We start from the raw sequence: 27,144 nt of genomic DNA, 5'->3' as shown, positions 1-27,144 counted from the left end.
ATCACCACTCTCATGGGCTACTGATTTGAGCTTCCTTTGAGACTTTTCTTCAAATGCTATTTTACGAGGATAATTCATTGAAAATTAGGGAAATGATGAAATGACTTTTTGCTTAAATATCAAAGGTGCCAAAAACCTTTCCTGGACTGTTACAGTTTAGACAAGAATCTCATAGTTCTATCTGCCTGAGAGACTAGTTCAACCAAGTACGTACCGTGTCTATTCAAAATAATTGTTCTGAACTGCACTTTTTATTACTAGTGACTCCTAGCAGATTTATATTAGATTGGGGCATTATCTTCTCTTTCATGTACATAGTGTCATAACTGAATGTTAAAAAAAAAAAATCTGACTGCAATTATCTTTCTTTCTCATTTAGGAAAGGATTAAAAGCTCAGAGTCCCTGAGTGATTTATAGGAACATTTAAGAGAGCCAGTATTTAAAATAATAATAATTTAAACATTGCATTAAATATTTAAATATTAATTTAATAATATTTTGTGCCTTACAAAACTGCTCTGCTGCCTTCTGATTTTATTTCTCTTCTGTTCTTTTTTGAAAAGATATGAGAAAAAAAGAATCCCAAAGGAAAGTGTGTAGTTTTTCAATGTGAATATATTTCTTTTTACTCATGACTAGAATTCACTTTGATAAAATCTGTTAAGCTCAGCCTGCTACTGACTTCTCCCATTTACTACATATGAGAAGTAGTTAGTATTTTAATAAATGTACCAGATTCATGGTACTATTTCTGACATAAATTAGAAGCAAATACTGTGGGAAATGATGTATACAACCACCAATTCTATTGTTATTGTAAAAAAAATGTGTTCATGGTGGATTCTTGGAAAGTCAACCAAAATTTATGTGATATGTCTTTGAAGCTTGCTTTTGTGGTCTCCTGTCATAACATCTCTCCTTCTAAAGGCAATATCTTCCCTTGCTTGTTTATAGAAAACACTGGTATCCACTGAGCAGAGAAAATCTAAGTAATTCTATAAACCATGAAGAAATTAACCCAGAAAACAATTAACGTCTTGCATGGATCTTTCTAGGCCCAGAGAACTTCCCCTGTTAGTTCTGCTAAACCTTCAAGGAAATACTAACTCTGATCTTACACAGCTTTACTGCTTATTTTATGAAGTTGGCATATCCTTTTTTTTTTTTAATACCATCTATCATTAGGGTTCGGGTATTTGTATCACAGTGATGTGAATAAGTATGAGCCTTTGATTTATTATTCTGGATACATGATGTTAGGACCTTTTGATTTCAAGATTTGTGTGTGTCTTCTTGAATTCCATTGAGGATACTGTTTAGATGGGTTTGTTTTAAATGCGTTTTTCTCTTCGCCTCCCTTTTTTCCCGTTTGTGTTCATCTTAGACCTTTTCTTTCTGTTGATCTCATATTGTAGGTTTACCTCAAATGACTGGTGAATCATGGTGCCTCATTGGTGTTTCAGAATGAGGGATTAGGTAGGTTGAATGGAGGCAGAATTTGTTGATTACAGTTAGCTTAGAATAAGTGGACAGGGAGGAGCTTCTTGTTATGCTGAAGATCCCTGATGTGCCCATGAGGTAAACTTCACTCTGTGCCCCTAATACCCATGCTAGCCCCCTTAGTTCTCCAGTATACTGATTCTAAAAGTATTTGGGTTCATTGTGGAAATGTTCGAAAATAAAGTACCAAGAAGATGACAAGAATCACTGAAAGCCCATCACCCAGAGATAAATTTATAAAATCTGTATTATAGATAACATAAAACTAGGATCATATTTCCCATTCTGTTGTATAATTTTCAATTCATACTCAACAGCGTGTCTTTCCCAACATCCTTATATATTCTTCTAAATTATCACTGTTAATAGCTGTATAATACTCAATTGTATTATATCCATATTCCATATTTTCTTTAGCTATTTTTCTATTGTTCGACATTGTATATATGTCTTTTTTTTTTTTTGCTATAAGCAGTACTGCATGTATGTATTTGTACCTAAATATTTGTACCTAATTTTTTTTGCCTTAGGATAAAGTGTAGGAAGTGTAAATTTTGAGCTAAAGAATATGGATAATTTAAGGTGTTTGTTTCAGCTATTTTTTGTTAAGTGTGCAGACATGAATCTGTAATAATCTCTAATACACAAATTGGTGCTTACCTGGATCCCTTTTTCAGTGTCATGGGTTGGAGAGCTGCTGTGTAGTTATAATTAAAATTACCAGTACCACCATTCCCTGCTAAGTAATAATTTGCTTTTCTTCTCTCTCTGTTACATCATTTTGACATATTTCTTTACCACTGCATGGTCTTCAACTACTGTTGAAAACAGATGACTGTAGAATTATAACCAAAAAAAAAAAGAAAAAGCGAGAGAGAAGATAATGTTAATAGAATAGTTCATGGTGTTTCTTTTAACAGCAAATAAGGAAGAATGCCCCGGGGTTTGATGGAACATTGATTAGGGTTACCTTGTCCCTGTGGAAGACTCTGTAGTGGCTCAGCCCTCTAAGTGAGCTGCATGTTCCTAGTAGGAACTGTCGTTTAAGGAACACCTCAGTGCCCCGGTCACCAATCTGGGCACTTCCTGTACATTATGCCCAAGGCTTGTGCCAATTTTGTGAGGTGGGTATTTTCACGTTATAGATAAAAAAAAAAACAGTATCTAGCCAGGGTATGAAACATTCCTAAGTCACACAGCTGATGTTTGTCTAGAAGTCACAAGAATGTAAGTGCCACAAAAGCACTAAAATCATTTTGTTCCCTGGTGTATACCCAGCACGAGACCCATCTGGACGTGCAGTAGGCTCTCAGGAAATATTTGTTGAGTACTGAAAAAATTGAATGAACGGAGCCCCTTTGAACCGGAAACCCTTTCTACCAGGCAGATGTCAGTGTCTTCAGTTTCCCTGAGAGGTCGAGTGTGAGGTTTGCCCCTCAGCGATGGCTTGACCACTGCGTAGTTTCCCCTTCCCCCATTTTCATTTGACCAGTTATAGAAATTGCTTCACATAAACGTTCACTGCCATTTGGGAGAATCTTCAGTTAAGTCAAATGTAACTAAAGATACTACGTGTCTAAGAGGCTAAGCAAAAGTTAGAACCTTGTCTTGAAAGAGCTTCTTGATCCACTCAAGCAATGCTCTCACTTCTACTCTGAACTTTGTAATGCTTCAAAGTTCTTCAGGAACATGGAGTCATCTTCCTGCATGACATCCCTTTGAGTCTCTGGGGGTAGTTTCTTGGCCCTGGACTTATTGCCCTAGGATCTAACCTTCATTCTTTAGGAAAGAAAATCCCCTGAAGACTCCGGCTGTGCATAGGTCTGAATTCTCACAGACTCATTTCCAGAAAGCTTGCAGCTTTGGCCAAAGGTCAGAGAACTGATAGTGTGGTCAGCTAAGTCATCTTCACATAAGATGGACGTCTTTGGTTTCATCTGTCACATTTGAATACCAAATCCAGCAGCACCATTTCCTAAAAAAAAAAAAAAAAAAAAAAAAATCACATATTCATTTTAGGCACCTTTGTATAAAGCGGACACAAAGGCACTTAACAAACTGACTTTGTTGACTCAGATGAAAAAAGGGGGAGGTTTATAGTTTTCCTCCAAATTATGTTTAATGAAGTCAGTTTACTGATTTTCGTGTCAACAGTTTTTCGTTGAATGTCTGCTGTGTGCTTGGCACTGTGCTAGACCCGGGAAATGGAGGAATGAGTAAATAAATCCGTGCCTCCCGGGAGCACACAGTCCAGTCAGAGACAGACAATAAACAAGTGTCCTGGGGCAGAGTCAGGGCTGCCATCATTGAGCGTGAGGGGACCTGGAGGAGGACAGAGCATCTCCTGAGAGAAGACGGGCAAGTGAGTAACTTGTACCACAGTTTTCCACAGTGCCGCCAAAGGATCTTTATAGAATTTATAAATCCAGTAATGTCACTTCCATGTTTAAAGGCCTCAGCAGCTGCTCACTGACCGCCCCTGAGGCCGCAGCCATCTTTCAGCCACTCCCAGACCCCTCTACTGCCCACTGCCTTTATAACCCGACTGTACGTTCAGATCTCGCCCCTGCTACTTACCAGCTCTGTGATCCTTGACAAGTTGCTAACTTCTCTGCAGCTCAGTTTCCTTAAACTGGGTAAATATGATAATCTATCTTACAGTGTTATTGTGAGGATTAAATGATTTGAAATAAAATTCTTGGAAAAATGCCCAGCACATAGTAAGTACTACAGAAGGGCTGGCTATTAATGTGCTGTAGAAAGGATGGCTCTTACTGTCATCATTGTTATCCGCTCTTTCCCAGATGTGTTATTTTCTGTATTTCCCTGGCTTTGCACAAAGTGCTGTGTATTTGTTGCCAAATCAGACACCAGGCCCCCTGGCTCAGTCAGCGAGTTCTTTCCCACTTAGGCTCTTGCTGCTGATAAGGAAACTGAGTTTGGTGCAAGCAACACATGCTTTTACTCAATGGCCAGAGGACAGAAAGGGGGAGCTTATGCTCCGAAAGCACCGCCTCCCCCAGCAGAGAGGACTAAGGGAATTTTAAAGGTTAGGAGGCAGACAGGTCATCATGCTCCAGAAAAGGGGTGGTGATTTCCAGAGGCAGGGCAGGCACACACAGTTTTCCACACTCCTTTGCACACAGCACAAATTATGCCAGCAGAATACAAATCCCCACTTTGGGCGGCGATCTAAGCATGGTAATGAAGCAAGGGTAACTCTCAGATACCTCCAGGTCTCGTCTGGGCTGGTGCGTTTCTGTGTCAGGTCAGAGCTGGTTCAGGGCAGCTGACTGCTGTATACCTCTCAAAGCAAATGTCTCTTCAAGTACAGCTGGAAAGCATCTCTGCCAAACACCAGGTACTTTTGAAACAAACACAGAGATGAGTCAGGGCAAGTGTCCTTCAGCTCTCAGGAGTTGTATGGAAACACAGAGATAAATCAAGGCAAAGAAAATGAGGACCTTTAGCCTACTTTGTTGGCCATCTTGGATCTAGCCGGTTCAGTCTGGTTTGCCCCAGGCCTTTGTGGCATCCTGTGGCTAAAACACAACTAGCCTGTATGGTTAAAAAACAGTTGATACACCTGGTGCCTGGGCTGCATGGCCTGGATGACACATTGCCACTGTGTAGCTTAATTCTTAGTTTGCTTCTCACTATCTCATATCTTTATTGTCAACAGATTATAGAGTTGTTGCCTTGAGTAGATTATAAACCCAGATTAGGGGTTTCACCACAAAATCTTTTTCAGTTTTATTTTTCGTCTTGTCCACAGTGCATATTGCAGGCACTCAAACATTTGTTTATGGATTGACGGGGAATTCCTTTTTTCTCCAGCTCTCTGTCAAGCCTTTTGTAGCCATTCTCTCCTTTCCTTCTCTCCGCTGTGCTATTAGCATGTTAACATTTTTGTACATATTTCTACTGGAACTCTTGTCCAGTTCCATTGTCATTATTCATTTTAGTGTCCACGTGCTTTATTTCTCTGTCAGGGTAGGAACTGCTTTCATTTGCATCTGTGGCCTTTAGCAAGGTGATTTCACAAAGTAAACACACATTTGAATGAATACTTGATGAAGAAAGAATAATACACATTGTGGTGATGCGCTGTATTTGAGGGAATTGATGAGAAAAAAATTAAGTGATTTCTTTATACCTGTTTCTTTTGGTTCACTAAAAATCCAAGAAATGATTCAGGAACTCTAACTAAACAAGCAGGAAACTCCAAATAAATATTCTTCTTACATAGAGGCAAACCATTCCAACAACACAACTTTTACTTGTATGTTTCCAAGCTTTATGTTTTCTAAGATAAAATGTTTTATCTATAGTTTCTAAGAAAATATCAAAACATGAAAACTACCTAAATTGTTTTAGAGGTAAAAAAGGATGGTGGATTTTGATGTTGTTGGATTAAACCACTTTGAGAAGAAAATTCAAATTGAATTAGATTTCACCTCTCTGAAAATTGTTGGAGAGAAATTTCCTAATAAAAACTATTCTGAGAGGGTGTTGCATAACAAAATAGTAGGTAATCTAAATTTCATCTTTTACAGATATGACTGTTGATGTTAAAATGATTGTTTCTATGGTCATACTTTAGTTTCAGTTTCATGCTGTATGCATTGTCTTATTAAAGAGAAATTTAAATAACATCTTTTAGTAATGAAGAGGTAATTTAAAAAAGTCAGCATGCCTCTTCTGCAGCTTAACAAAAAAGTGAAGACCTGCATATACCATGTGGGTTTTAAACTCATGCTTATGATTTAAATGCTTGCTTCCCACCAGGTCTTTTCACGGTTTTCCTCAAGATGAGTCTTATTTGTAACAGAACCATTAAGTCCTATTTCATATTTAGTTAGAAGAGTAAAGTTATTGGTAATACATCTTCATGACTGGCTTTTTTACAGCAGTGAGGGAATATGTATTGTAAGTCAATAAATTTCAGCATGTAAATAATATTTTTTACTGTGATTTTCATTTACTGGTAAGAGGTTAACTGTGAACTTTCATGCCCTCTTACTTCCAGCAAGCACCTTATGCCAATTTCAGGTTTCTGCTTCTTGTTTCACCTTCTTTCCAAACTGCCCCACTTCTGAGAACTCAGATTCTGAAATTCCCTTCAGGGCTCATAACTTCTGTTCTTCCTTCCTCACTCCTTCCCTCATTCTCATTCCTTCACTCACTCAGGTCGTCTCTTCTCCCAGTTCTCCATTCAGATACCCATGTGCACATGGTGCTAACCCTGTTCAGCCATTGCAGCCACACCTCTCTTGTCTCCTTTTCTGTTTTCACTACCTCCCCATCTCCCCACGCCGTGTTATCTTTTTATCCCATTGCCCCACTCCCACTCTTGGAATTCCAGGCCACTGGGTCCATTACATCCATGATCTCAGTGAAGCTGGGCTCCCGGAGCTTGAGGGTCTTGTCACTCTTCCCTTGGCTCAGTCTCCATTGCCCCCACTGATTTGCTGCCATCCTTCATGTGGGGTGTCCTGAGACCCCATTACTTCAGAGTCCCACCTCGACCTCCTCACTCCCAGCAGATGCTTCTTACCTGCCCAATAAGATTGAAGAGACCCATCATCAGCTGCTTCCAACTTTCTATGGTTACCTCGCAGATTTTATTTTTTAAATAAAATTGAAAGAGAGAATTGGCCTATAAAAATGAAAGTCAAGTTAAAAAATAATAATGCTGGATGTGAAATTCACATCAAATGTAAATGGAGTTATGGAAGAAATAGCTGACGTGGGAATGCTAACACTGCCACTGTTCAGCAGACTCTATAGATACACAGACAAGGGAACTTAGTGACAGCGAATTTATTGACATGGGACGCATGGCTGTGATGAAAAGGATGAAGATGTCCCAGAGGAAGTGACAGTGACACAAAGTTCATATTAAAAGAATTCTTGGAGATAGTTCATGACACTGAAAGTGCAAAAGTTAAAACCCTGGAAATGGATCTAAGCTTAGAAAGGAATGTGACCATTTGCCAAGGCATTTAAAAGATTCTCACTCTGTGTTGTAAGTTACATCATGAGACGTAAATAAAGCACTGTTCAAACTATTCTTGATAGGTTTATTTCAAAGAAATAAAACTTTGATTCTCCATAGTTTAAATTACAGGATACTAAATACAGAGTAGTTTTACTATGTTTTTCATTTCCCTATATATTTATAGTAAGAGAGTTTTTGATATTGTTGATAGATACTTTAAAATTAGCCTTCCATAATTTTGGTCTGTTTACACCACCATCGAAGGCTTAGGTGAAATCCACTAGTACTCTCTTCTGATACCTTACTCTGTTTGCCTTTGTTTACTTCTTTAAGTTCTCCTTGCCTTTGTTTACTTCTTTAAGTTCTCCTTCTGATGGCTCTTTAGTTCACTGGACATACGTACATTTAGGTTTTTGATCTGCTAGAGAAGAGCCTTACCTAGACCCTGTTGCATTTTAGACCCACTGTACTCTCGCTCATCTTTCCTTTACCCTCTTTCTCTTTTGAAATGAGTTAGACCTGCTTCCTCAGTTTACCAACCATCCACTTCCTCTTTAGCTCTGCAGTTCTACTCTGCCTTGACAGCAGGCATCCTGAGGACCGAGGTCACGCCTCCTTTATTACTGAATATCCAGTCCCTTGTCTAGGGACTCGCATATGGTCAATGCTTAAGATGTTTTATTTGGGAGGAAGAGTTCATAGAACGTAAAGGCCTCCAGCCACCAGCCACCCTGTCCCATTGCCCCTGTCTCTCTTATCTCTTCATCTTGGCTTTTGGGAAATACCTCTCCACCTCTATATGGCATCCATTCCTCTTTTCATATGCTTGGTTCCCACCAAAATGGGTTGCCTTTTGTTCATCTGCCATCCTTCCTACAAGCTTGTCCCTGGAATTTGGCTCTGCTCTGTCCTCCTTCCCTTCTCTCAGCTCTGCCTGGCAGCATCACACCATCATTTCCCCCTTTCAGAGCCCAGCCCCAAGACTTTTCTCTTTGAAATGTTTTCTGATCTCCCTCTTCCCAACCACCCCAACCACTCCCCTTGAAACAAGTACAGGACTCTGCAGTCAGTTCCTAGAGCCTGCCAAATACAAGCCATTTATGCTGTTGTTTTGCCATTTCCCACACAAAGAGAAGCTCCCCGAGGTACCTCTTATTCTTTCCTTCCATGCATAACATACTCTTCACACAGAGTTGGTGCTCAGTGCATATTTCCTTGAAATGTAACGTTCCAGAGAGCTGCCAAGGGAGCTCCATTCCACTGGAAAATATTGAGGACATTTTACAGGTTATTCTGCTCCTTTTTCTTCTAACTCACAAATAAAACTTCTGTCATTGTTCGTAGAAGTTATACGGTGTCACCACTTATTTTTAAATGTCAAAGGCCATAAGAAAGTGGCAAAATGTTAGAGCTGGAAAGATTTTTAGAGATCCATGTAGTCCAGCCTTTTAATTTTGTAAGTGAATAAAAGTGATGTCTGGAATGTTTAAGTGATTTGCCCCAAATCTTTACACAACCAGTTTGTGGTAGCATTTGGGTCCAGGATGCAGTCACTTGACCCTGTCCATTACACATTCTCAAAAGCTGTCACAGTGCATATGAGGATAGTGTTAAGTTTGTGTAATTCAACTGTTCAAAGCAGCATCTGATATTCTTATCTTGACTTTTGTGGATTAACAAATAGAAAATTGAATCTCTAATTAGATTTTCCTCTTCTATCCCTTAATTATTATAGGTTTTTAGACTGGATTCACTTACATCAACTTGAAAATTTCTGGCAACATTAATCTTGGATGGTATAGATTCATTAGATAATATTTTTTTTTTCACAATGAAAAAGAAAAACTTTATTTATGTATGTAAAATTTACATACCAGAAAATCCACCCATTAACGTATGCAGTGCTTTTCAGTCTATGTTTTTTTTTAACATTTTTTATTGATTTATAATCATTTTACAATGTTGTGTCAAATTCCAGTGTTCAGCACAATTTTTCAGTTATTCATGGACATATACACACTCATTGTCACATTTTTTTCTCTGTGAGTTATAACATTTTGTGTATATTTCCCTGTGCTATTCAGTGTAGTCTGTTCTACAATTTTGAAATCCCAGTCTATCCCTTCCCACCCTCCACCCCCCTGGTAACCACAAGTCTGTATTCCCTGTCTGTGAGTCTATTTCTGTCCTTTATTTATGCTTTGTTTTTGTTTGTTTGTTTGTTTTTGTTTTTGTTTTTTAGATTCCACATATGAGCGATCTCATATGGTATTTTTCTTTCTCTTTCTGGCTTACTTCACTTAGAATGACATTCTCCAGGAGCATCCATGTTGCTGCAACTGGCATTATGTTGTCGGTTTTTATGGCTGAGTAGTATTCCATTGTATAAATATACCACATCTTCTTTATCCAGTCACCTGTTGATGGACATTTAGGCTGTTTCCATGTTTTGGCTATTGTAAATAGTGCTGCTATGAACATTGGGGTGCAGGTGTCATCCTGAAGTAGATTTCCTTCTGGATACAAGCCCAGGAGTGGGATTCCTGGGTCATATGGTAAGTCTGTTCCTAGTCTTTTGAGGAATCTCCACACTGTTTTCCATAGTGGCTGCACCAAACTGCATTCCCACCAGCAGTGTAGGAGGGTTCCCCTTTCTCCACAGCCTCTCCAGCATTTGTCATTTGTGGATTTTTGAATGACAGCCATTCTGACTGGTGTGAGGTGATACCTCATTGTAGTTTTGATTTGCATTTCTCTGATAATTAGTGATACTGAGCATTTTTTCATGTGCCTTTTGATCATTTGTATGTCTTCCTTGGAGAATTGCTTGTTTAGGTCTTCTGCCCATTTTTGGATAGGGTTGTTTATTTTTTTCTTATTGAGTCGTATGAGCTGCTTATATATTCTGGAGATCAAGCCTTTGTTGGTTTCACTTGCAAAAATTTTCTTCCATTCCATAGGTTTTCTTCTTGTTTTATTTCTGGTTTCCTTTGCTGTGCAGAAGCTTGTAAGTTTCATTAGGTCCCATTTGTTTATTCTTGCTTTTATTTCTTCTAGGAGAAAATTTTTGAAATGTATGTCAGATAATGTTTTGCCTATGTTTTCCTCTAGGAGGTTTATTGTATCTTGTCTTATGTTTAAGTCTTTAATCCATTTTGAGTTGATTTTTGTATATGGTGTAAGGGAGTGTTCTAGCTTCATTGTTTTACATGCTGCTGTCCAGTTTTCCCAACACCATTTGCTGAAGAGACTGTCTTTATTCCAATGTATATTCTTGCCTCCTTTGTCAAAGATGAGTTGACCAAAAGTTTGTGGGTTCATTTCTGGGCTCTCTATTCTGTTCCATTGGTCTATATGTCTGTTTTGGTACCAATACCATGCTGTCTTGATGACTGTAGCTCTATAGTATTGCCTGAAGTCTGGGAGAGTTATTCCTCCAGCCTCTTTCTTTCTCTTCAGTAATGCTTTGGCAATTCTAGGTCTTTGATGGTTCCATATGAATTTTATTATGATTTGTTCTAGTTCTGTGAAATATGTCCTGGGTAATTGGATAGGGATTGCATTAAATCTGTAGATTGCCTTGGGCAGTGTGACCATTTTAACAATATTGATTCTTCCAATCCAAGAGCATGGAATATCTTTCCATTTTTTAAAGTCTTCTTTAATTTCCTTCATCAGTGGTTTATAGTTTTCTGTGTATAATTCTTTCACCTCCTTGGTTAGATTTATTCCCAGATATTTTATTACTTTGGGTGCTATTTGAAAGGGGATTGTTTCTTTACTTTCTTCTTCTGTTGATTTATCGTTAGTGTAAAGAAATGCAACTGATTTTTGAACGTTAATTTTGTAACCTGCTACCTTGCTGAATTCTTCAATCAGCTCTAGTAGCTTTTGTGTGGACCTTTTAGGGTTTTCTATATATAGTAACATGTCATCAGCATATAATGACACTTTTACCTCTTCTTTTCCAATTTGGATCCCTTTTATTTCTTTCTCTTGCCTGACTGCTGTGGCTAGGACTTCCAGGACTATGTTGAATAGGAGTGGTGATAGTGGGCATCCTTGTCTTGTCCCAGATTTTAGTGGGAAGCTTTTGAGTTTTTCCCCGTTGAGTACTATGCTGGCTGTAGGTTTGTCATATATAGCTTTTATTATGTTGAGATATGTTCCCTCTATACCCACTTTGGCGAGAGTTTTTATCATAAATGGGTGTTGAATTTTATCAAATGCTTTTTCTGCATCGATTGAGATGATCATGTGGTTTTTGTCCTTTCTCTTGTTGATGTGATGTATTACACTGATTGATTTGCATATGTTGAACCAGCTTTGTGTCCCTGGGATGAACCCCACTTGGTCATGATGTATAATCTTTTTTTATGTGTTGTTGGATTCTATTTGCTAAAATTTTGGTGAGGATTTTGGCGTCTATGTTCATCAGTGATATTGGCCTATAATTCTCTTTTTTTGTAGTGTCTTTGCCTGGTTTTGGTATCAGGGTGATGGTGGCTTCATAGAATGAGTTTGGGAGTTATTCCCTCCTTTTCAATCGTCTGGAAGAGTTTGAGAAGGACTGGTATGAGTTCTTCTTTGTATGTTTGGTAGAATTCCCCTGTGAAGCCGTCCGGTCCTGGACTTTTATTTGTAGGGAGGTTTTTAATTGCTATTTCTATTTCCTTTCTAGTGATCGGATTGTTCAAGTGTTCAGATTCTTCTTGATTCAGTTTTGGTGGACAGTATGTTTCCAGAAACTTGTCCATCTCCTCTAGGTTATCCAGTTTGGTTCCATATAGTTTTTCATAATATTCTCGTATGATATTCTGTATTTCTATTTTGTTTGTTATAATTTCTCCATTTTCCTTTCTTATTTTGCTAATTTGTGCTCTCTCTTTTTTCTTCTTTGTGAGTTTGGCCAGAGGTTTGTCGATTTTATTTACTTTTTCAAAAAACCAGCTTTTGGTTTGGTTGATTTTTTCTATGGTCTTGTTAATCTCTATTGTATTTAATTCCTCTCTGATCTTTATTATTTCCTTCCTTCTGCTGCTTTTTGGGGCTTTTTGTTCTTCTTTTTCTAATTCATTCAGGTGGTGGGTTAAATTGTTTATTTGAGATTGTTCTTCTTTTTTGAGGAAGGCCTGTATCGCTATAAACTTCCCTCTTAGCACTGCCTTTGCTGTGTCCCATAGGTTTTGAGTGGTTGTGCTTTCATTATCATTTGTCTCAAGGTATTTTTTAATTTCAGCTTTGATTTCCTCATTGATCCATTGTTTTTTCAATAACATATTGTTTAATCTCCATGCTTTCCTTTTTTTCTCCTTTGTTTCTCTGTTGTTGATTTCCAGTTTCATGGCATTGTGGTCAGTAAAGATGCTTGAGATAATTTCTATCTTCTTAAAATTGTTGAGGTTTCTTTTGTGCCCAAGTACATGACCGATCCTGGAAAATGTTCCATGTGCACTTGGAAAGAATGTATATCCTATTTTTTGGGGGTGTAATGCTCTGAAAATATCCACCAAATCTAGTTTTTCTATTGTAGTATTTAATTTCTCTGTCGCCTTGTTTATTTTCTGTCTGGAAGATCTGTCTAGTGATGTTAATGCAGTGTTAAAATCTCCAACTATGATTGTATTCCCATCAATATCCCCCTTTATCTTTGTTAGTAATTCTTGTATGTACTTAGGTGCTCCTATATTGGGTGCATATATATTAACGAGTGTAATATCCTCATCATGTATCACTCCTTTAATCATTATAAAATGTCCTTCTTTATCTTTCTTTATGGCCTTTATTTTAAAGTCTATTTTGTCTGAAATCAGTACTGCAACACCTGCTTTTTGGCTTTTCCATTTGCATGGAATATCCTTTTCCATCCTTTCACTCTCAATCTATATGTGTCCTTCTCCCTAAAGTGGGTCTCTTGTGAGCATATTGAAGGTTCTTGCTTTATTATCCAGTCTGCCACTCTGTGTCTTTTGACTGGAGCATTTAGTCCATTAACATTTACAGTAATTAATGATAGATGTGTGTTTATTGCCATTTTGAACTTATCTTTGCAGTTGAATTGGTATATCCTCTTTGTTCCTTTCTTCTTCCTTTTGTGGTTTGGTAATTTTCCTTTGTATTATCATGGATTTTATTTAATTTTTGTGACTCCTTTGTAAATTTTTGGCTTGTGGTTACCCTTTTTTGTAAATCTATCAACCCATTACTATAACTGTTTTTATTAAACTGATAGTAACATGATCTCAAACCCATCCTACTGTTAAAAAAATTTAAAAAAGAAAGAAAAAAATATTCTATATTTCCCTGCCTCCCTCTCCCACTCTCAGTGATTTGTATGTCTTCTTTTATAATTTCATGTTTACTTTATTTGTAATTCATGAGTTATCACCTTTCCAGTTGTGTGTTTCTCATTTCTGTAGCATCCTGCTGCTTTTCTATTTAGAATAGTCCTTTCAATATTTCTTTTAGCATGGGTTTAGTGTTGCTAAACTCCTGCAGCTTTTTTTTGTCTGTGAAACTCTTTATTTCTCCTTCTATCCTCAAGGATAGCCTTGCTGGATAAAGGATCCTAGGCTGCATCTTTTTTTCATTCAGGGCTTTGAATATATCTTGCCACTCCCTTCTGGCCTGTAGTGTTTGTGTAGAGAAATCAGCTGAGAGCCTTATGGGGGTTCCCTTGTAACTTACTCTTTGCTTTTCTCTTGCTGCCTTTAGAATCATTTCTTTATCCTTGACTCTGGCCATCTTGATTATGATATGTCTTGGTGTGGGTCTATTTGGGTTCTCCCTGTATGGGACCCTCTGAGCTTCCTGTACTTGGATATCTGATTCCTTCTTTAAGTTTGGGAAGTTTTCAGTCATGATTTCTTCAAAAACCATTTCAATCCCCTTTGATCTTTCTTCTCCTTCTGGGACCCCTATTATGCGAAGATTGGGATGCTTTATATTATCCCATAGGTCCCTTATGCTATTTTCATTATTTTTTATTTGCTTATCTTGTAGTTCTTCTGAATGGGTGCTTTCTATTGCCCTGTCTTCTAGATCACTAATTCGTTCCTCTGCATTATCTAGTCGGCTTTGCACAGCTATTAGATCATTCCTCATCTCTGTCAATGAGTTTACCCATTCTACTTGGCTCTTCTTTATAGCTTCAATTTCATTTTTGACATATTTTATATCTCTAAACACTATCTCTTTTAATTCCTTCAGCAATTCGATCACTCCTTTTTTGAAATCTTGATCTAGTAGGCTATTGATGTCTATTTCGTTGATCTTTCAGGGGATTTCTCTTGTTCTTTTAATTGGGAAAGGTTTTTCTGCTTCTTCATCTTGCTCATATCTCTTTGGCACTGTGGTTTATGGAGTTATCAGTTGTTTATTTTGGTCCTTAAGGATTTTATCTATCTGATGCCTATTTAGGAATAGAACTTAGGAAAAAAAGAAAAAGAGAGAGAGAAAGAATTTTAAAAGAAGGGAGAAAGAGGGTTTGAAAACAGTGTATAATGAATAATAGAAGAGTGAGTTGAAGCAGAGTATTAATTGGGTTGAGACGTCCTTTTAAAACCTTTACAAAAAAAGGGGGGGGAGATGATGTATTTGAAACCTGTGTCTAATCAATAGCAGGACATCAAAACCCAAGAGAAATAGAAATGAATTAAGAAGTAAAGATTAAGAGAGTAATAGAAAATAGAACAGGTAAAAACAGATTTAAAAAAAAAGGGGGGGGGGTTTGTCGGTGTTCTCCTGGAGTCTGTGTGCTTTTAATGTGAAGTCTTTCTGTCTTCGTCCTGTTTTGGAAGCTCAGCTTGCTGTTTTCAGAGGCCCTCCGTTGGCGCCCTCTTCTGTGCTGCTCCCAGCACCTGTCGGCAAGCAGATCGCGCCTCCTCCTAACACTGGGTCAGGTGCAGCTCTCTGCTGTGGGCGGGCGGGTCGCTGCCCCTCCGGATGCCGCAGTCAGATGTTGCAGACTGGCCGGGTAGGAGGGCGGGTCGTGCCCCCTCCCAGCACCCCGGTCAGGGGCTGTGTTCCCGCCGGAAAGGCGGGGGGCCGCTCTCGCTCTACCTGCGCCGCCGCCGCCGGTAGCTCCGCTGCTCTGTGCGGCTGCGCGCTCCGCCCTGGTCGGCGCGCCGTCCTGGTCGGCGCGCCGCGGGTGGGCTCGGGGAAGACCGAGGGACAGCCCTGTCCCTGCTGCGAGCCAAAACCCAGCTCCTTGTTTGTCTTTGTGGAGCAAGTTCTCTGAGGGACCAGGATGGAAGGCTCCTATCTGCCCCGGGCTGCAGGCCAGTCTCAGTCTGGCCTTTGAGGCTGCTAAGCCCTTCGGTGCGGATGCAGGTTTCGCCCCCGCCCCCGCCTGAGTGCTCAGCGCAGAGGATATGGCGGCTGTGCCTGAGCCCTGCCTCTCTTCCCCCGAAAACTTTCCGCGGGTTTTCAGAGATGGGGGTGTGCACCCTTCCCCCGAGAGCACATCAACCGTGCTGTTTTATGGAGGGCCCAGGTTGTTCTGCCCTGTGCACCCACAGCCACGGCGCGCAGCCCCTTGTAGTCCCCCAGGGCTGCCTCCGTGCAGCCACTTCCGTCCTCTGCCCGGCTTGTGCAGCCTGGCCCTGCCCGCGGCTGCTGGCCCGCGTCTCAGGCTGGGTGTCGGGGGGACGCTCTGTGCCCGTTTAACTTAGTTCTGTCAGTCAAGGGCTGCTCTGTACAGATCCGAGCCTCGGAGGCTCCCCCTCCGTCCCGCTGGCCTCTCCGTTGGAGAGGGGAGACCCAGCGAGCGAGCGCCAGTCCTCCTTTGCCGCTCCCTCCCCGCGGGACCCGTCCCGCGCTGCTTTGCCTTTTGTTGTTTCTTTTTTCCTTTTCTCCTACCAGATTTTTGGCGTCTTTATCTTTTGAAGAGGGCGATGTTCTGTCGGAGTTCCACAGGTGCTCTGGTTGGCTGAGTGGGTCTGTAGATGTGGGTCTTGGTGTATTTGTGGGAGAGGGTGACCTGCGAGCGTCCTTCTACTCCGCCATCTTCTCCCGGAAGCCTCATTAGATAATATTTAAGTAAACTTTTGGCTGAAGTATAACATGCACACAGAAAAGTACATGAAGCAGTTTTAATTTTTACCTAGTGCACACATCGTCTGACCAGCACCCAGATCAGGAAACACAGCTATACCAAAATGTTGAGAAGTATTAGAAGAAATAAGAGGTTTTTTGAAGCTATATCATTTTCTTTTTTCTCCCCACAGGTATTGTCAGTCTGTGTGTTAACAACAATCCTTGGTTGTATATTTGGGTTGAAACCCAGCTGTGCCAAAGAAGGTAATTAGTACAGTAAGTGTGTGTGTGTTGTTGTGTTTATGGTGGGGTAATATACAGCCTTCTCCAGAATGCGATTGAAATAAGTGTTATGTCCTAATTCCACAGATAGTCTGCAGATATTACAAATTTGATGCTGGTTTGAGCCTTCTTCTCGAAACTCTTTTATTTTTTTGTTTTGTTTTATTTTTTGGTAGGGGAGGTAATTAGATTTGTTTGTTTGTTAATTTTTAATGGAGGTACTGGGGATTGAACCCAGGCCCTTGTACATGCTAATAATCATGTATCTACCACTGAGCTATACCCTCCCTAACTTGAAGCTCTTTTATTATTTTAGCCATATAATATTTTATTTATTTGCAAAACTTTATCCCAAAACAAGGAAGAGACACCCTATGACCAAAATCAAACAAACAAACAAAAAACAAGCAGAAAAAACCTCAAAACAATGAAAAAATTAATTAAGAACAAAGACACAAAAAGCAGACCTGGCTGACAGCTTCTGGTGCCATGCTCCCAGAGCCCCTCTCCCCGACTTCCTCCAGGGACCCCCAAGACATTTTTTCTCCTTAAGGAGTTACTGAAGCAGCCCTGGAGGTTACTGGGCTTATCAGAAACTTATCCTTACGTGCTTGTAAGTCTTTTAAAATTGCAAAGATTTCAAAGCAGTAGTGATATGTTTAAGATTCTAGACATGTATTTTTCTTTATCTTGGGTGCAGAACTCTAGCCAGCATTGACAAGACTGCTATAAATGATAAAACTGATCACAGTACATTGTAGCTGTCATTATTTTGGCTCTGAGGTGGTTTTTACTCTTTCCCCTTTAAAATCATTGATGGTCTTCCTGGGGAATTCAGTTTTGAAAATTGAACAAATGCTTCCTTTCAGCTATTCTGTAATTGTAATATTAGTCATTTATAAAGTTTTAGTGATTGTTAAGCTGTCATTTACTGTTGAAATGAATGGAATGTAGTAATTTTATGTATTTATTCACCAACTATTGAGCAAATGTATGTCAAAATTTAATAAAACTAAGAAGCTGCAGACTTCAGTGTTCACCTGTGTAGCCTGTGGCCACAGAGTCGTTCACCTTGAGTTTAGTTTGATACATGAAAATAAAACTGAATGATTGAAAACAGCAATTTTAATGTGAACTCAACATAGAATGCATAGTACTTTTAAAATTATTGGGAGCATATTAACGAGCTCTAAGTAATAGCTATTATTATAATAGCATTTTTTTCCCCTTGTGTCAGGAAAGTTAGTATTTTTGACCCTAGAAATTATTATTATTTCATGTCCTTAAAATTGCCTAGTTTCCCAGTGTCAAATGGGAGTTAAATTCTGTAACAGTGTGATCTTGGGTCAGGAGACCATTAAAATCAAGAATCAGGATTATTCCTTTTTTCTGTTGAACTTTCATTATTTTATAAGGGATTTTTTTTTCCTTGCCATCCCAATTTTTTTTTTTTAGTAATCTAAAAAAAATCTAGCTTATTCCAGATAACTAGTAAGAAGTTACAGTATAAAATTGTTTTTAATGAAAAGTATTTTCCTTCCATAGCTGACGTTTATCCATTTAACAAAAACTTAGTGGTACCAACCATAGTCAAGGATCTTGCTGGGTACCAGGGATACAGTGTGCTGGGCAACATCCAGATGTGGTCTTTGTTCTTAAGAAGTTTGTGGTCTAGTGTGAGAGTGGGATGTTAACCAAATAATCTAGTTACAAATGGAATTAAGAGACTAAGAGGAAGGACAGGTTTTATAAAGTTTAAAAAATGGAAAAAGGACCTAGCCTGGGGAGTTTGGGAAAGCTTCTAAGAGGGTGTTAAGTTGGGTCTGAAGGTGCAGTGGGTGTTTTAGGTGATGGTGGGAGAGGCAGTCCTGCAGAACGTGTTCCGCACAAACACATTACTACTTCTTTACACAAGACTGAGAGTGAGGTAAGTCAGCTATTCTCTCTTTTTCTGAAATATTCATAGATAATAACTTTTTTAAAATCTTTTTTCACATTGTGAAATTTTAGAGAACTCCTTGGTTGTTTAAGCCAACATTTTCATGGCATAAGATATTCAGAACAAGCTCTTCTCATTTTTCATTTCTTTACTATCCCATAAGTGTCTGACTTTTATTAGCCACGGGAGGGTTTATAATACATAAAAGAAAAAAGTTATCTTTTTTCCTGTGGCAAGAGATAAAATTGCAAACTCTACACAAAAGGTTATTGCCTCATGTTTGCGTCACTTGGTATGTGTGTTTGTGAAAAGGCTTGATTAACATTATTGACCAGCCCATTTGTGTTTTCTAAAACAGTATTTGAACCTACTTTATACCTAACTTAAGTATATTGGTTGTTGTTTGCTTTGTAATTATATAATGATTAGAAACATCTAACTCATTCAATATTTTCAGTTAAAAGTTGCAAAGGTCGCTGTTTTGAGAGAACGTTTGGGAACTGTCGCTGTGATGTTGCTTGCGTTGACCTTGGAAACTGCTGTCTAGATTACCAGGAGACATGTATAGAACCAGGTAAAAGTGTCCAGGGAAAAAAAGATGGGGTCGTGGGTCTTAGTAAAAGACTGAAGGGAAGTTCTGCATCTCTAAGGTATGTGATTTACCTAACTCATTAGAGATTTAAAAAAAAAAATTGGCCTTTATATTCCCTTAGAGAAAAACATTCCCGTATTTAGCTTTTGTTAAAAATTTTATGAACTGGAAAACTGCCTGTCTTTAATATATGCTGAAAGCCTACATAGCATTTAAACTAAGTTCTAAAGGCTGCTTGAAATACATGACTATTTCCATTATGGGTGTATTAAAGCAAGAGTTCTTAGATGTCCACTTCAATTTTAAAATAAAACTATCAAACTATGGAAAGTGTCTCAGTTTGATTTGGTCCTCTCTACATATGACATGAAATATTATTTAAATGGAAGTGAGCCAGATTTAGATTAAGTTTTAAGAACTGTGACAATGGCTGTTGGAAGAAGCCAAGATCTACATGCCAATTGTATAATAATAATACTAATACTAACACTACTACTGCTACTACTACTATTTGTTTACATTGTTAAATAATGGGATTCTGGGGTTTTAGTGAATTGCTGCCTTGCCTGCCTGTTTTCACGCTGTTAGTTCAGACTGAGCACGGTGGTGGGGATGCTACAGGTAACCGAGAGGTAGGGAGCAGTCCATTGTCTCTTGTAGATCAGGCTCCAGGAGACAATTCTGTGTTCACTTTGGACACGTTGAATTTGGGTCCTACAATGTGTCATGTTGATATCTGTTTCTAGAACATATATGGACTTGCAGCAAATTCAGGTGTGGTGAGAAAAGGTTGTCCCGAAGCCTCTGCTCCTGCTCGGATGACTGCAGGGACAAGGGCGACTGCTGCATCAACTACAGCCCTGTGTGCCGAGGTCAGGATCGCCTGCGCTCGCCCGCTTCTCCAGCGGGCTGATGTCTTCCTAGGGCTTAGATGGGCGTAGCATGGGTTTATTTTTTATGTTAGAAGTCATGGTTATTGATCAACAATATTGACTGAAAATATATTTTTAGAACATTTTATTAAAGAAAATTTCAAACACATATACCTGAGGAGAGAGTTTTAATGAAGCGAGTGCATGTCACCCAGCATAATGATTATTATCTATGCGTGGCCAATCTCCTTTTATCTGTAGTCACCCACTCTCCTGCTAGAGCTCTCCCCTCATGTTGTTTGATATTTAGTTGTATTTTTAATGCGTGTCTGCCATGCACTGAGAGGGTGATTGTGAAGTTAATGCAAAAGATTATATGTAAACTGATGTTACTAGGATGTCCTGTCCAGGTATTAACAGGGTTCCTTGAAATTCTTTGGCTGACAGAACCAGTCTCTGTATGGAGGAAATAAGACATCAAGGATTTAATACCACAAGATTTTGTTGGGTGGCTAGAAAAAGGGTTGTAAATCTTGGCTGAAAATATTAAAAGTTTGAAAATGGAAAAGATGCATTGAAGTTCTCACAAATACAGTAGTATGTTTTAGTCTTACAATGATGCATTCATTTTTTTTCTTCCTGATATTAACTCTTATTTTGAAGCAGAATAACTCCCTTTATTTGTTAGATTTGCCTAGAATCATGCCCCATATTATCTATGTATTTGTTAACATATTTTATTCTTGGAATCTGTCCTAATGTGTCTCACAAGGGTCACAATCATTGTTTTTATTGTGTTCAACTCACTTTATTTCTTGAAAATATTTTAGGTGAGAAAAGTTGGGTAGAAGAAACATGTGAGAACATTAATGAGCCACAGTGTCCAGCAGGGTAAGATTATATTCTCGGTTACTAATTTTTTCTTTTTCAAAAGTACCATTTTTTTCTCTTTCTAGTTGAAACGATAAAACTAGTAATTATTCATTGGTTCAGTCAATATTATTTTTAGTAAGGCCTTCTTTTGGCACTGGTGGTACAGAGATGATTACGGCATCACACCCACTCTGGGAGCTCCTGGGAAAAAGGGATGTCATGAATGTTTAGTCTTTCCTATCCATGAGTGTTGGGTAGAAGTATCTGTGTTTTTCTTCTTAGGAAAGGAAAGTATCTGTGTTCTTTTCTTCTTTACTTTCATTTGGAATTTATCAAGTTGAACTTACAAAAACTACTTTACAGCTTCTTTTTTAAAATTTTTTTTTGTATTTTGGTTCATTTATAAATTGGGGGATAAGCAACATATCTGTAAGAGAATTTTACATAATTTCCATAATTTATACTTGTTCTTTTTGTCCTTTGTTTAAATAAGATTTTTGTTTTATAAAGTGTGTTTTTTTTCCCCTTTCGGATGGGAGAGTACTTTTTTGTTTGTTTAAAACAACAGTCATAGCAACAGCAAAAACTAAACCCAAGGCAAAAAATTCCAACAGAAGAGCTTTTTTTTCAAAGGGAACATCTCATGTACCCTAAGCCGTCTGTTAAGTCCAAGGTGTATTATAAATTTTAGAGTTAATGAATTTTAATCTTTCTTTTTTTCTAAAACTTGATCATTATTTTTCAATTGTAACATTGACTCTTTTAGTGGAAACTATAACCCCTTCTTTCTTTACAAGAAGATCATAATTTAGAGCATGTTCTATTATACTAGAAATTCTCATAGCAGTACATTTACCTGGAGGCCCAGTAAACTATTTTTATGTTCTCTGTTGATTGAATAGAAATAATTTTACACAAGTATGGACCATTGAGACTATCTGCAGCTGATTCTGCAGTTTCCCAAGAGAGCTGTGATACAAATATTAGTTCCTGGAAATTATGCACAAATTTTCTCCTTTTTCCGTTTGTATTTGGCTGTAAGAGTAAGCTGGGGAGGAGGCAGAGTTGAAAAAGGCAAGACAAAGTGAGTCTTTGCTCTCAAATTTTAAATTACAGAGTGAACGTTCAGTTTTTTTCATGGTCATCCAGTGATATACAACTTTCCTACCATCTACTGGATATGCAGCTGCAGAATTTCTGAACCATGCTTGTTTTGGTGTAGCTGTGGAATGGTTGTCCACACTGATTCTCTTTTGCTGAGTGTATCACTGTACATGTTTTTTTTGCCTCTGTCTTTAGATTTCCATACCATACATGTAACTCTGTGTGTCTGTACGTTCATTAGTTGCTCATCCCTAGCTTTGGATCATTTCTCTATTGTCTGTATATTTAAGTGCAGTAAATCTCTCTCCATCTTCTCTATGACATATTGATATCTTTTAAATATGGTAAACTTTAAAGCTAAGTATTGAATATCATTTATGTGATAAGAAGTACTCTCTTTTGGATGCAAGTAGAGACAACATCAGAAAAGGGTTTTTTCTGGAAAAAAAAGTTAGTAGAAATAAGAACATAATTTAGAAAATACTGTTTGTTAACATTTATTCTCCTGCAAATTGGGAATATTATTATGTCTTGGTAGCATTTGGTCTAGCTTTTGGAATAGCAGAAATCATGAATGATGGTCTGCGTAGTGGCTCAAAATGGTATGAGTGCGTAATCAATACTATTTGATGATACATAAGATGGTATATAAAAGCATGTATGTGAATATCAATGCTTGTAAAATATCCTTCATGAGGATGCTTGCTCAGCTTGTTAGTTTACTTTAGATTACATACAGACCTCAGTGGAAAATCTTCACTGGTACCTGTGCCAAGGAAAGAGAAAATCCTCACTGGATGTGTGTCTTCTTTCTCTTTCTTTAAACATTTATTTTTCTTTCTTTCTTTTTTTCTCATTACCCAGGTTTGAAACACCTCCTACCCTCTTATTTTCTTTGGATGGTTTCAGGGCAGAGTATTTACACACTTGGGGTGGACTTCTTCCTGTTATTAGCAAACTAAGTGAGTAACTTCAGAGTTTACTATTGGAGTGCCACAATTTTAGGGAAGGACTAAGGAGGCAGCCTTTTTTTTTTGGAAAAATACTGGCAGAATCTAACTGTTTTACTGAGCTTCTCTATTGAAAAGTAGTTAAACCTAATGATAAGAAACTAGTATTTAATACTATAACAATTCTGAAGCTGCTTTTTAAATAATTCTAAGATAAAAGCAGTTATCTTATGATTTTTATCCCTTGGTGATAGATACAGATATAAGGATAAGATATATAAGATATACCTTTTTTTCCCCTTAGGATTTTGGATGCCTTTTGTGGACAAATCATTTATATATTTATTTGTCTAATACATGTTACATCTTAAAATAGAATTTCAGAGATCGAACGTATTTCTGATATGATTCTAATGGTGTAGGCATAGAATATTTACTTGCTAGTTATCCTATAGTATTGTGTAGCATCCTTCCAATTTCTGTATCTCAATTAAAGCCTTAATTGAATGATGATTCTATCAGTTACTGATACAAGAGTAGAATGGTCTTTTTATAGTATTAATGCCGAAGTTTTAAATCACATTAATCACCAGTAATATGGGTATCAACTTGTGTCACCATTGTTACTGAAAAAGGAAGAAAATCAAATATGGGTATAAAAACTGAGGACCATTGCTCATTATCAGGGATCAGTATTTAAGTAGCTACAGTATAATATTGGACTGAAATAAAATTAAGTACATACACCATTTTGGTGATCTTCTGGGATTCTGAAACACTATTTGCTGGACTTGCGTATATGGGATTGGTTTAAATGTCAAAATCATTCTCAGTAAAAACGTATGTACATTTATTGTACTTCTCTTGTGACAAGCTAAAATAATTCTTGGAGAGCTTTTTAAATTTTTAGTTCTGAATTTCTACTTGGAAGAAAATAGTTTTTATACATAATCATTTGACATAAAAAGTCTTTAGCAAAGGGCTTGCATGGGCAAGGAAGGCTCTGTTCTTCCAGCCAAGCTCATGGGCTTTGAAGTTTGAATCTGGCCCTTTGTTATATCATCAGGAGGAAATCTGTTTCGATGGCACCAAATATGACATCCCGAGTTCAGTGACTCCTCACTGTTAAGGAGCAGTAAGTGCCTAAACATGAAGTTGAAAGGAAATAAGTACACAGCTAGCCTGAGTCCTTGCTCTGGGTAACGGGAGAATGTAGCTTTTGATTCTGAACTGTTTGAATATACACATGCCAACCTGAGGAACATTTTCAGGCAATGAGGTATTGAAATGCTAGAATCATTAGTTATGTGTTCCCTCCTCAATGCTAGAGCCAGAAGAGGAATGTGACAGTAGGGCTAAATCAGGAAGTCTGGCTTCTGTCCTTTCTTGTCCTTGAAACCACAAGATGCCTTTTATCTTTAGAGCAACATTGAACTTGTCCAGAGTTAGCTGGTTTGGATTTTTGAGGTGGGATACTGTTACCCTGGCTACTGCTTCATTCTTGTTTTAATTTTGCAGATTTAGGTACTAGTGCAGTTTTCGTTTTTTGTTTTTGTTTTTTATAACTACCTCTTGTAATTTAGGTATGTCACCACAAAGTTGTAGCAGCCAAAGATTTAGCAGGCATTATTATTACTAGTCCATCTGGAACTTAATGTTATTGATAGATATGGGATAATTATTTCATTGGGATAATTACTTCATTGGGATAATTATTTCATTGGCTTAATTATTTTGTTTAATGTTTTTCTAAGAGAAAAACTCTTATCTTAACATTGAATTTGCATCCACAATGTTGCTTGTAATTCATCCTGAATTTTTATATCCCTTCTGGGTTCATTTTTTAATACTATTTAGATATCTGTGGTACCAAAGCGAAATGAGGGAAACAGACTGTCAGTTGTATTTAATAACAATCTTTAATTTTTTTTCCCTTGTAGAAACCTGTGGAACGTATACTAAAAACATGAGACCAGTATATCCGACAAAGACTTTCCCCAATCACTACAGCATTGTCACAGTAAGCTCTGCATTTCAGCTTTTATATGTTCAAAGAAGTATAAATGTAACATTTTTCAATTAGATTTTAGATCAGAAAAAAACAACTTCTTTTTCATTGTGTAGTTAAGCAAGAAAATCTAGGTTCTGGTCCTGCCTCTTCCACTAACCAGCTGTGGCCTTGAGAAAGTTACTTTACTTTCTGGGCTTCAGGTTCCCATCTGTGAAAAGAGGTGACTAAAGACCCCCAAAACTGATTTCTTGATTTCCTTTGAGTTTTAGGGTTCTCTAATTCTTGAGTCTTGTTTTTTTTTTTCTTACTAGTTTTGTAGCCTACTTTATTTGAGCCCCAAACTGTGTCTACACTTGCATGTTCTCAACCATCTTTCCAATCATTTTCACATATGGGTTTAAGCAAACTACTTTGCCTGACTCTAGATAGGATGACAGCCCTATTTTTGTTTCAGTTTCCATGTTTAATTTGAATCTGGAAAGAAAAAAAAAAAAAGAATTCATTAAGTCTTAGAGTTGAAGCCAGAGAATTAATACTTTATCTTGTATTGATATAAGCTATTCTCAGACCTAGCCAAAGATGAGTTTGTTCAGAAATGCTTCACTGAGCAATAGAAAAGGATAACACAGTACTTGTTTTCAAAATTGGAGAGGCTGCTTCTTTATAAAGAGCTTCATCCACAGCATTCCTAGTTTACTTTCTCCTATACTATAAATAAAACACAAATCATACATAAAATCTTGAGTGGTTGGTTGTGTTTGGCAATACCCACTGTTTTGTTCTTCCCTCCTTACGCTGTGTTAAGTTCCTTGTAGTTTTAGTTGTCTGTTTCTCTTTGATGGTTTTCTGTGACTAACATTAAAAACTCTTAAGTCGTCTAAAACTTGTATTTTATATTTTTTAGGGACTTTATCCAGAATCCCACGGCATAATTGACAACAAAATATATGATCCCAAAATGAACGCTTACTTTGCACTTAAAAGTACAGAGAAATTTAATCCTGAGTGGTACAAAGGAGAACCAGTGAGTTGTTTGTTTTAGCTACTAAAATAATTTCTTTTGTTATTCTCATCTGTTTCAGCCAGAGTAGAATACCAGATTCCCTGGAGTTTTTAATAACCTATCTCATTTACTGTGTTTGTGGCCACACTTTTACAAATGGAGATAAATAGCTTGTATCTTTGTGTGGTTTATTTCAGAGCTGGCTTTGGGTTATGCTGAGCCATTTTTCTTCCCTGCTTGATTCTGCCTTTCTGCCCTAGTAGCAAAGAGCAGTAGTCTGTGAATAATATTTTGATCTCTACCAAGCTAATTGTCTCTGCAGGAGTAAACTTAGACGTCATTTGCATTTGCTAATTTAGAAGATTCTCTCTGTTTGTGACTTAAAAGTGTTCTCCTTTTTATTTAAAAAAAAATGCTGTGATAATTCTATAAGGTCTATTTGAATAGTCTTATTCCACTTAGAAGCAAAAGAGCATGATGTTTAATTTGCAAGTTATAAATTCAAATTTTAGCTCTTAACATTCAAAGCTGTGTAACTTTGGACAAATTATTCTTTCTGTGCCTCAATTTTCTCATGTCTATACTGTAGATAATACTGTTAACTACCTCATAAAGTTATTGTGAGGATTATTTAAATTAATAATCTAGGATGCTTATAGGACTACTATTTAGAATTTTAATTGGCAATAAGTGCTTAATAAATGTTAGTTACAGAAGCAGAAATGTCAGTAAGTTAAAGACGTGTGTATTTATAAATTTTTCTTCTTCTTTTTTTTTCTTTCATGTATTTTTCTTCTTTTCAGGGGAACCTATTAAGTAGAAGTATGGCTGTAAAAGTTGCCGGAGTTACCAGCTGACTTCTGTTCCTACTTTTTAACTTAATTTCTGATTATTTAATTTCTTTTTGCTGCTGTTCAAAGTCATATTACACGGTTATTTTGTAGTCTAACTGCTGGAGCTGATTAACGTCCAAAACATTC

General features: G+C 37.7%; 1 protein-coding gene across 1 annotated transcript in view; it reads left to right on the top strand.

Annotated features, from left to right (window-relative positions):
- The window catches only part of ENPP1 (ectonucleotide pyrophosphatase/phosphodiesterase 1), a 74,177-nt gene that overhangs the window by 16,959 nt on the left and 30,074 nt on the right, over positions 1–27,144 (top strand). Inside the window, exons 2-8 of the mRNA XM_031456337.2 lie at positions 16,730–16,802; positions 19,217–19,333; positions 20,098–20,223; positions 21,054–21,114; positions 23,065–23,162; positions 25,091–25,170; positions 26,066–26,185. Of these exons, the coding sequence (XP_031312197.2) occupies positions 16,730–16,802; positions 19,217–19,333; positions 20,098–20,223; positions 21,054–21,114; positions 23,065–23,162; positions 25,091–25,170; positions 26,066–26,185 (675 nt within the window). The remainder of the gene's footprint in view (positions 1–16,729; positions 16,803–19,216; positions 19,334–20,097; positions 20,224–21,053; positions 21,115–23,064; positions 23,163–25,090; positions 25,171–26,065; positions 26,186–27,144) is intronic.

This window comes from Camelus dromedarius, chromosome 6, assembly GCF_036321535.1.
Source record: "Camelus dromedarius isolate mCamDro1 chromosome 6, mCamDro1.pat, whole genome shotgun sequence".
NCBI classification, from domain to species: domain Eukaryota; kingdom Metazoa; phylum Chordata; class Mammalia; order Artiodactyla; family Camelidae; genus Camelus; species Camelus dromedarius.
This window is presented reverse-complemented; position numbering and strand designations above follow the sequence as displayed.